We start from the raw sequence: 10,866 nt of genomic DNA, 5'->3' as shown, positions 1-10,866 counted from the left end.
GGTAAGTGAAATAAAGGCGATGGATCCAGTCAGGTAAAAATAAGACAAGAAAAGAATTGGAAAACTGCAGGGAATAGTAGGGAGAGTTTTCTTGGAAGGAAATATAGGTGAAAGGACTGGTAAGGCAGAAATAAGACAAAAGAAGAGAAGTAAAGGGGTGGGGTAGCTCTGTGGAAACACTCCCGCCGCGTGAAGGCGACCCCATGGGAGCTCTCATTCATCCACACACAAGAACAACACAAGTATTCAACCAGAAACATATATAATCAACAATGTTAAATACAAATTTTATTTTGCAGAAAAAGTCCCTACAATGCAGAGAATATCAGTATGTACATACAAGTGAAACAAAACTAGACTTCATGCAAACACTTTAAAAATCTTATAAACATAACTTTTAAGACATCTACTTGGAGCTTCATAACATAGCTTATCAAATAGCTAGAAATGTCTCCACTTCTGTAATAGTATTTAAACATTTTTTTTATTCATACTCTGATATTCCAAGAATAAAAAAAAAATGAAAATACCATTGACTCTCTCTTCCAGAAGAACTAACAAAGCAACCAATTTTCAAAACACAGACAATCTAAAAGTAGCAGAATTCTTGCATGCAGGCGTACACACACAGACACAGACACCAAACACACAACATAGCCTGCATAATGACAATTCATTTGAGTATCTACTGGCAAATATTGGTTTGTATAAAAACAAGTGTGGAATGTCTATTTAAGTCAAACATTATCCGTCTAAATGACAGTTTCAACACTAAATACAAATAAAATAAATAACAACTGCAAGTCATCAAGACACATTTACAGTGTACTCATATATTCACAACGAGGAAGTACTTGTCATGAACAAACGTTAAAAATTAGTCATAAAGACACAGGTGGACAGAATATAATAACACCAGAAGTCCTTCGTTGTGTAACAAACAAAACAAAAAAACCACAAGAACAAGACTCTACCTAAACAAACATTAGAAATTTGTTCAAACCTGCATATGCAACTATTAGTGAAGAATCATTTAAAAGAATCATTAACCAACACACAGCAATTACACTTCTTGCATGAATGGCACCAACAATAAATCAGGCAAACCAAGACAAAAATCATCTGTTAATATTGCAACAGCCGCAGATCTCCAGTATTCGTTTCGTGCACTCAAATCTCCTTCTTCCTGTCTTTCCATGTCTCTGACACCCAAACACTCGTACATGCTTGTGCACAACATGTGCTGCTAGACTCTGTTGCGTCCCTTTTATCTTTACTCATGCATGCACCAGTGAGCATGCACACACAGACAAAGAGACAGACAGATAGCAGGGGCGGATTAGGGGGGGTGGGGGGTTACAGGGGTTCCCCCCCCCCCCCGGGCTGTCAAAAAAAAACCCACATTAATACTAACTTTAAAAGAAATAATGAGTGGCTGCTGACACCAGTTGATCATGTTTAAAATCAAGGATAAGCCATAAATTGTTCATAAAATAGCTAAAACTCTTCAGCTTCTCCCAGACCCCCCAACGGAGCCTTGCCCGTGTACCCCACAAGGGGTCTACCCCTGGACCCCAGGTTGTAACCCCCCCCTGTGACTTAACTGCTCCGCCCCTGGATAGACACACACACACACAGACTCAAATACAGACAGACACACACACAGACAGACAGACATGCACACACACAGATAGACACACACAGACAGACACACACACACAGAGACACAGACACAATAACAAGATCAAGACACAAGCACAGAGAATAGCCAATAGTTGAATACCGCAAGAACATTTTCCATTGTCAATTGAATTTACAGTCATTTTGCTGTCAGCAATTGGCACAATAAGTTACCATAAACTTGGTTTGAAAAAAAATAATAAAGGCTTTAATGAGCAATACATATACTACAATACCTAATGTGCATTAATTAAAATAAAGAACAGCAAATCATAGTGAGTACCGGTAACTAGAACTACCCTTGGACTGATAAAAACGCACAAACCATATTTAAAAACAACATCACTGATAAAAAATCCATGCACTTCCCTGAATGACAGCATGCAGTTTTATCACCAACGAATACAAGCAGAAAAAACACCACATTTCAAAATAAAACATTTGGCAAACATTTCTTCAAAAATAAACTTGTATCCACTCAGCTAGTGTATGTGCACATTCGCTTAGCCGTCCAAACCTCACTAATGAAACACTGCAATTTCAGCTAAATAAAAGAAAACGTACAGAATAGTGGAGAAGGAGACGTGGTTATGAACAATAGAGGAAGATTAGAGAAAGAAACGATAAAAGAAACAAGCAGAAGAAAAGAGAAAAGAAACAAGCAGAAGAAACGATAAAAGAAACAAGCAGAAGAAACGATAAAAGAAACAAGCAGAAGAAAAGAGAAAAGAAACAAGCAGAAGAAACGATAAAAGAAACAAGAAAAAGAGATCACTGTACTAACCCAAACCGACAAAACCAAAACAGAAAACAAAACAGCAAGAAACGGCGGAGTGAGGCTAAATGTCACACACTAATGAAGATGCCCTTATAATAGAGATACAAGGCCACCAGGACCCAGAACGTTGCTCCCCACAGGTTCATGGCCAGCTGGGCGGGGTGAGTGACCACCACGTCAAACGACACAGGGAAACGACCGGTCAGCAGCTCATGGCCAACGTACAGCAGAATTGGGTTCATACCTGCAAGAGAGAATAAGAAAAAAACCATTACAGTGGAACCCCCCTCAGTTTTCAGTATGTCCAACTAACGAACACCTGACAACAGTTTTGTAAGTCTATGTCACAGCACGGTGTCTGTAGTCAAAGACCTCCAAAATATGTGAAAATTGGGTCTTAAAAAGGAGGGAGTCTCAAAATGGGGGTAATTTTACAGAGGTTAAAAACAGAAAGTCTAAGAAAACAAGGTCTCAAAAAGGAGGGAGTCTTAAATTGGGGGGGTGTCTGGGGGGTTTCACTGAACTGATCTGTGTGTTTCTAGGGTTTATGAATCTCCTTCATCTCTTTTTTTCTTTTAGAGGCTACAATTCAGAGCGGCAGATGTAGCTCTAGTTTCTCGTGCCGGCAACGCTAATTTTAACTATGTGGCCTTCTACTATAACAAGGCTTGGTCTCCTGGAGACGGATGTTGGGCTTTAACCTTAGCAAATAACCTTTAGCCCTAGTGTTGACAGTTATAAATTTACATATCAGGCCACTGTAGCTAGTATTAAGATTTCTATGTCAAAATCTTGCTTGGTGACGATAGTTGCATGAACAAAATAAGATAATCAAATGTTGGGATGGGTAGGGCAAAAGGGGGCAAATGTGTGTGTGTGTGTGTGTGTGTGTGTGTGTGTGTGTGTGTGTGTGTGTGTGTGTCTGTGTGTGTGGGTGTGTGTCTGTGTGTGTGGGTGTGTGTCTGTGTGTGTGGGTGTGTGTGTGTGTGTGTATGTGTGTGTGTGTGTGTGTGTGTGTGTGTGTCTGTGTGTGTGTGTCAATTAATCAATATGAAGCTTGTTGCATGTTTGTGGATTTGTTGCTGTGTGTGTGTGTGTGTGTGTGGGTGTGTGTGTGTGTGTGTGTGTGTGTGTGCGTGCACGCACGTGTGTGTGTGTGTGTGTGTGTGTGTGTGTGTATGAGGGGGTGAACAGGAAGCTGCTGTGTATAGGTAGATAACCGACACTCATCTTTCTCTTTACTTCCTTGTCCCCGACTTGTTGCATGTTGGTTAAATATATATAGTTCAATAGTCCAACTAACGAACAGCTGACAACAGTTTTGTACGACTATGTCACAGCACAGTGTCAGTAGTCAAAGTGTAAACAGGAAAGGAAGCAGAATTTTGTCTGTACAGGTGCACCCATGCAAACAATGTTGAGCAACAAATCCACAAACATGCAACAAAATATCAGTGTCCCTTGTCCCCTAGGGGTTTATGGGGTATACAGGCAGCTCACTACCATACACCTAATCAAAAGTGAGAATTCCAATTGTAGTGTTAAATTGCCACATAACATTTTGAACAGATCAGCACAATCTTCAAGCACCATTGTGAGAGTTCCAAAGAAGTCTGCTGTAACAAACAGCAATGAAACATAGAAATGTAGCTGGCTGTGAGTCAAGCCCACAACGACAAAGTGAACACACAAAAGCATGGTTTGTGTTCAAAGTGGCACAAACTTTGGGTCGGCCAACAAAGGGAACAAGTTCTGCAGAAAACAAAACCCTGTGTTCAAACTCAAAGTGATGCAAACTTTGGGCCGCCAACAAAGGGAACAACTGCTGCAGAAAGTAAAGTCCTGTGTTCAAAGTGATGCAAACTTTGGGTCGGCCAAGAAAGGGGAACAATTGCTGCAGAAAGTAAAGTCCTGTGTTCAAAGTGATGCAAACTTTGGGTCGGCCAAGAAAGGGGAACAATTGCTGCAGAAAGTAAAGTCCTGTGTTCAAAGTGATGCAAACTTTGGGTCGGCCAAGAAAGGGAACAACAGCTGCAGAAAGCAAAGTCCACACAGCAGAACGGACTGCCACTTTTGGGTCGGCCAAGAAAGGGAACAACAGCTGCAGAAAGCAAAGTCCACACAGCAGAACGGACTGCCACTTTTGGGTCGGCCAAGAAAGGGAACAACAGTTGCAGAAAGCAAAGTCCACACAGCAGAAGCGGACTGCCACTTTTGGGTCGGCCAAGAAAGAGAACAACAGCTGCAGAAAGCAAAGTCCACACAGCAGAACAGACTGCCACTTTTGGGTCGGCCAAGAAAGGGAACAACAGCTGCAGAAAGCAAAGTCCACACAGCAGAACGGACTGCCACTTTTGGGTCGGCCAAGAAAGGGAACAACAGCTGCAGAAAGCAAAGTCCACACAGCAGAAGCGGACTGCCACTTTTGGGTCGGCCAAGAAAGAGAACAACAGCTGCAGAAAGCAAAGTCCACACAGCAGAACAGACTGCCACTTTTGGGTCGGCCAAGAAAGGGAACAACAGCTGCAGAAAGCAAAGTCCACACAGCAGAACGGACTGCCACTTTTGGGTCGGCCAAGAAAGGGAACAACAGTTGCAGAAAGCAAAGTCCACATAGCAGAAGCCGACTGCCACTCTTGGGTTGGTCACAGCAGGAAAGCAAAAAAACCTGCACAGACAACAGAGAAACCAGACAGGCAGAGAGAGAAAAGGTCAGATGGAGAGAGAGCTTCTGACGGTGCATTCTGTGAGCCACAAGACACCAAAACACACATCCAGTATGAGCTGAAGGCTGTGAACATCGTCCACAGACACTGCCATCGGGAAGTAGAACTCAAACACAAGGTGTGCCACATAGATGCAGATTGGGTTCACAGGGATGGCCAAATCTCAACATTTTTACTCGCCAGCTGGGCGAGTAACTGCAAGAAAGTCACTAGCCCGCCAGAAATTTCGCTGGCCCGGTGCATACCAAAGCTGCTCCATCTGATTTAAAACTCGATATTACAACAAAAAATGTTGCACTTGACCAGAATTTTCACTGGCCAGCCGGGCGATTTGCCAGGCGGTTTCTACTAGCCCGGCGGATTTTTTACTAGCCCCTGGCAACCGGGCGGACGATTTGGCCATCCCTAGTTCATACCTGCCAACCCACTACAAGTTGTTTCAAACCTACTTCCTGGTACATGTATAAAAGCACGAGATTGAACAGTAAACACTACTCTCAAGAGAGTTGTGTTTAGCTCACATGCTCTGTTGATACTGATTTAATTCACTACCATGCTGATGAAGCACATTAGAGTGAACCATGGAAAGTATGTTTTAATCACAGAATAAAAATATCCCTTGTGCTTCATAGAGCTTATGACAGAAAGTAGCTCCTAACTGAACCATCTAACAGAAAAACATTAACTTACAGCAAGACCTGTCCAAAGATAGCCGTTAATTGCTTCAGTGTCAAGAAAAAAAACCCAGCCCACTATTACTGGTTTCATGTCAGCATGAGATTTTAGGCTCCAAACACAAAAAGGCTCACATACAACAGAAAAAATGTCTAATGTCGGAAAGCGGAAATATACGCAAACCTGGAGACAGTAACCCTAAAATATCATCTGAACATAGCCGGTGCTGACTAAACTGCAAGTAAAATGTTGATCAGTAAAAGGGAAATAACTTGAACACCCTGAACAAAAAGCAGGACCAATAATTATAAATGACAAGTCAGGAAGCACAGAGGTTGAGAGTAATGGAGGGGTGGAGACAGCCCCGTAAGGCCTGGACTGTATGGCGGGTACAGTGGAACACCCTGGAATTTAAGACTCCCTCCCGTTAAGACCCTGTTTTCTCAGACTTTCTGTTGGTTTAAACAATGTTTTATTAAATCAAACAATAGACTTTCTGTTCACAACCTCTTTCACCTGTGCCGGTGGTCGTCTTTCTTTCTTTATTTGGTGTTTAACGTCGTTTTCAACCGTTCAAGGTTATATCGCGACGGGGAAAGGGGGGAGATGGGATAGAGCCACTTGTTAATTGTTTCTTGTTCACAAAAGCACTAATCAAAAAATTGCTCCAGGGGCTTGCAACGTAGTACAATGTATGACCTTACTGGGAGAATGCAAGTTTCCAGTACAAAGGACTTAACATTTCTTACATACTGCTTGACTAAAATCTGTACAAACATTGACTATATTCTATACAAGAAACACTTAACAAGGGTAAATAAAAGAAGAAACAGAATCCGTCAGTCGCCTCTTACGACATGCTGGGGAGCATCGGGTAAATTCTTCCCCCTAACCCGCGGGGGGTGGTTCCACTGTACAACAAGAAGAGCAAACGCTCGATCGAGTCACTTTCGCAGTTCTGAATATTATATGAGGCATCAGATGGACAGGAAGAAATTGCTATTCACAACACAATGAGTCACGTTCACATAAAATTTGAGCCCGGTCACTTTTATAGTTTCCGAGAAAAGCCCAACGTTAAGTTGTGTGTTGCCGAACAGAAAAGGCTAGTTATCTCCCTTGTTTTTCTGATAACGTTCGTAAAAGGCTACAGATGTAAATACTTTGATGTAAAGAATAATCCTACAAAGTTTCAATCACATCCGATGAACTTTGTCAAAGATATAAAATGTCTAATTTTTCCTTTGACGCTGACCTGTGACCTTGAAAAAGGTCAAAGGTCAACGAAACCATCGTTAAAGTGTAGAGGTCATTGGAGGTCACGACTAAACAAAATATGAGCCCGATCGCTTTGATAGTTTCCGAGAAAAGTCCAACGTTAAGGTGGTGTCTACGGACGGCCGGCCGGACGGCCGGCCGGACAGACTAACACTGACCGATTACATAGAGTCACATTTTCTCAAGTGACTCAAAAATTGCTCCAGGGGCTTGCAACGTAGTACAATATATGACCTTACTGGGAGAATGCAAGTTTCCAGTACAAAGGACTTAACATTTCTTGACTAAAATCTTTACAAACATTGACTATATTCTATACAAGAAACACTTAACAAGGGTAAATAAAAGAAGAAACAGAATCCGTTAGTCGCCTCTTACGACATGCTGGGGAGCATCGGGTAAATTCTTCCCCCTAACCCGCGGGGGGAGGGGGGGTCCACTGTACAAAAAGTAAGAGACTACAGGATGGTTGCCTACCTGCGTAGTAGAAAGGCGCCCCGCTCCACACCTTGTAGACGTCAATCAACAGGTAACAGAAAGCCAGCAGGACAAACGCCATGGCAGCCAGTGCAATCACAAAAGACAGAGACCTGAAATGCAAGAAAGGTCCTATGGCAATGAACAGCCATTGGCGGAGGGGATGGAAAGGGCTGGGGGGTAAAATCAGTCCAGCACATCTATTTTCTTGACTTAAATTCCCAAAGACAGTCTCCGGAAACTTAACCTTTAACGACATAAGAAATCATGACCCAAGAGTGTGTGGAGAGGTGTTCATTGTTTCACTCTCTTTGCTGCTGCCATTCAAGAGTGTGAGGAAATGTGGATATAACTTTACTTTTTGTTCTTTATACTCATCCAGACACACTAAATTATGCACGCATGTTAATTAGGTGTGCATGCATCCACATTCTTGCAGGTTGAAAAATGCATTCGCTTTCCCAGCGTTCTTAGTGAAAGCTGATTAAGGTGTGACAAGTATTTTGGTGTACAAATGCAACATTTTTGAATTAGACAAATGTGACCCTCCACCACGAAATGAGTCGCATGTCACCTCGCGCGGTTCTGCGCTGGGCTTTATATAAGTCCGGGGAATGTCTGGTAACAGTGTGAGGGTCACCTTAGTCACAGGCTTATAACTCAAACAGTTTTCGCTCTTTTCTAAAACGGTTTTCACCACTGGATAGAGCATAAAAACCTCTTTAGAAAAATGTAAAAATATGAAAATCATGCAAAGGTGACATGCGACTCCTACCGTCGTGGAGGGTCACAAATATGCATCTCTTCCTGCTGGGATGTCTGGGTAAGGGAACGCAGGACCAGCACAGTCGTACAATGGCAACCATTTTCAGTCCCAAATCAAGGCTATGACATTATTCTTTGTGTATAGCCTTTGCCATTAAAAACGCGACAAACGATCTACGGCGGTTTTTATGTTACTTGTTATAGCAAGCACCTGTGGTTTAGACATCGTCAAAAACAAAAAAGTGCACGGAAAACTCATGTCAGAAGACGCGTATAACACGTGGCGTTTAATTCAGTAAAACGTTTCATTCACTCAAAACCCGTGACCTTTATTACTGTCAATACCACTGTCGGTTGCTTCGGCCACAACTTGTGTTGATTTGAAGCTGTAAGTACCGATAATGGAAAACACGTGCAGTTCTCGACACTATAACCCATTCATAACTCCAGCTGTTTCGTTTCAATTTTTTACTCAATGAAACGCCACGTGTTTTATGTGTCTTCTTGCATGAGTTTTCCGTGCAGTTTTTTTTGTTTTTGACGAAGTCTAAACCACAGGTGCTTGCTATAACCAGTAACATAAAAACCTCCGTCGATCGTTTGTCGCGTTTTTAATGGCAAAGGCTATATATATAATGTAGGTATAAGATGAACAATGGAACCCCCTTTTTAAGACCCCGCCATATTAAGATTACCTCCCTTTTAACACCTTGATTTTGCAGATGTTTTGTTCATAACCTCTGTACATTTACCCTCATTTTAAGATTCCCTCATTTCCATCGAAGATTTTTCAAGGTCTTAAAAGGGAGGTTCCACTCTAGTATGAATTGCAGAAACTTACCACAGATTTTTGTTGATGGGAATCCAGCCATCATCCTTTGAGAACTTGCACAGAACGCCAGCTATCACTCCCTGCAATGCCATCAATACCATCAGTACAATGTTTTGCAGATGCTTCTATTATGGCAATGTTTGTTGTGGAAAGTCTAACAACTGGAAACAATAAGAATATCAGGCGCATCATAATACCTCATTGTAAAAATCAAGTTCACATTAAATTGCCACTGGGTATATCATTAGACTGCACTGATGAAAATATCCTTACCTTTAGAGATTTTATTTGTTACTGGGAATGAATATTTTCTTTCATCTTTACACACAAACACACACACACTTACATACACACCCCCACACACACAGAATACATGAGAAATCCAATGAAATAAAAAATGAACTAGTCACAAAGCACTGTCGTGCTCCTAGCATTAATAACACTAATTGTGAACCTCCACCACGAAATGAGTCATATGTCACCTCGCGCGGTTCTGCGCTAGGCTTAATATAAGTCTGGGGAGTGTCTGGTAAAAGTGTGAGGGTCACCTTAGTCACAGGCTTATAACTCAAACAGTTTTCGCTCTATTCTAAAACGGGTTTCACCACTGGATAGAGCATAAAATACTCTTTAGGAAAATGTAAAAATATGAAAACCATGCACAGGTGACATGCGACTCATTTTGTGGTGGGGGGGGTCACAATTTCTGTGCACAAATACTCACCAGCGCAATTCCCCAGATCAGGAAGCGAACATATCGTTGTACCCAGTCCTTGTGGATGAACAGTATTTTTCCTGCCTGCAAAGTATCAGGAATCAGATTCAAAATTCTTATTAAAATGTAACACTCTGACTGTTATTGTCAAGTAAGAAAACACAAAACACACCTTCCAAGGCAGTTAACTTTGTGATAATCCAATCACAGTTTCTGCAAATCCTGATGCACACACATACTTTATTACAGTGTTTTAGATGGTCAAACGTGTAGCAAAGACCTGTGCGTGTACGTGTAGATATTGCGTCCCCCGTGACTCACTTTTTTCTCCAATGTTCCAAATGCATACGTTGTTTAGCTCCCTCCAAGACTCCAGATCTTGGCAAACGCGTGACGTAAAAACTAGATTTGATGACGTTACCCGTACACGTTCCTGTACACGTCCTAAAAAGTGCTGATCTAGATCTTGCTAGTAAATAATCAGAAACTGCAGGATAGAGCAAGAACCAACCTATCACAGTACAGTGGAATCCTCTTTCAGATTTAATGTTCATTATCTTTGTAAATTGACCTCCATTTTAACTCTTACCAGTTCGCTCCCTTGCCCATCGTAAGCAAGCTTACGATGCCCCCCCTGTAGTTTTTCACTGACCAATTATCTAATTATAATTTTTTTTTTTTTTTTTTTTTTACATTGGATGGGTCGGACAGTGGATAAACTCATATTTAAGACACACTTTATGACTGAAACAAGCTGGGTTTTTGTTATAAGTTAGTTATAGAAATGCATTATTAGGCAAAAACAAAAACAAAAGTCTGTTAACGGTAACATAGGCCAAAAAAATAGGGTCGGTAGGTCGGGACTTTTTTTTTATTTTTTGTTTATTTCCCCAAAACATATTTTTAAGTTATTTTCCCAAAAAACAAAGCCCCCTTTTTT

At 41.5% G+C, this 10,866-nt stretch overlaps 1 protein-coding gene across 2 annotated transcripts in view; it reads right to left on the bottom strand.

Annotated features, from left to right (window-relative positions):
- Positions 1 to 268: 268 nt before the first annotated feature.
- LOC138958379 (heparan-alpha-glucosaminide N-acetyltransferase-like) overlaps positions 269 to 10,866 on the bottom strand; it is a 32,807-nt gene continuing 22,209 nt past the window's right edge. For both annotated transcript variants that reach the window (XM_070329509.1, XM_070329510.1), the window contains exons 14-17: positions 9,936 to 10,010; positions 9,221 to 9,291; positions 7,615 to 7,727; positions 269 to 2,702 (exon numbers count right to left, since the gene is read on the bottom strand). In XM_070329509.1, the coding sequence (XP_070185610.1) occupies positions 2,527 to 2,702; positions 7,615 to 7,727; positions 9,221 to 9,291; positions 9,936 to 10,010 (435 nt within the window). In that variant the 3' untranslated portion in view covers positions 269 to 2,526. The remainder of the gene's footprint in view (positions 2,703 to 7,614; positions 7,728 to 9,220; positions 9,292 to 9,935; positions 10,011 to 10,866) is intronic.

This window comes from Littorina saxatilis, linkage group LG2, assembly GCF_037325665.1.
Source record: "Littorina saxatilis isolate snail1 linkage group LG2, US_GU_Lsax_2.0, whole genome shotgun sequence".
NCBI classification, from domain to species: Eukaryota; Metazoa; Mollusca; class Gastropoda; order Littorinimorpha; family Littorinidae; genus Littorina; species Littorina saxatilis.
Note: the sequence above shows the minus strand (reverse complement) of the source record. Positions and strands in the feature narration are given on the sequence as shown.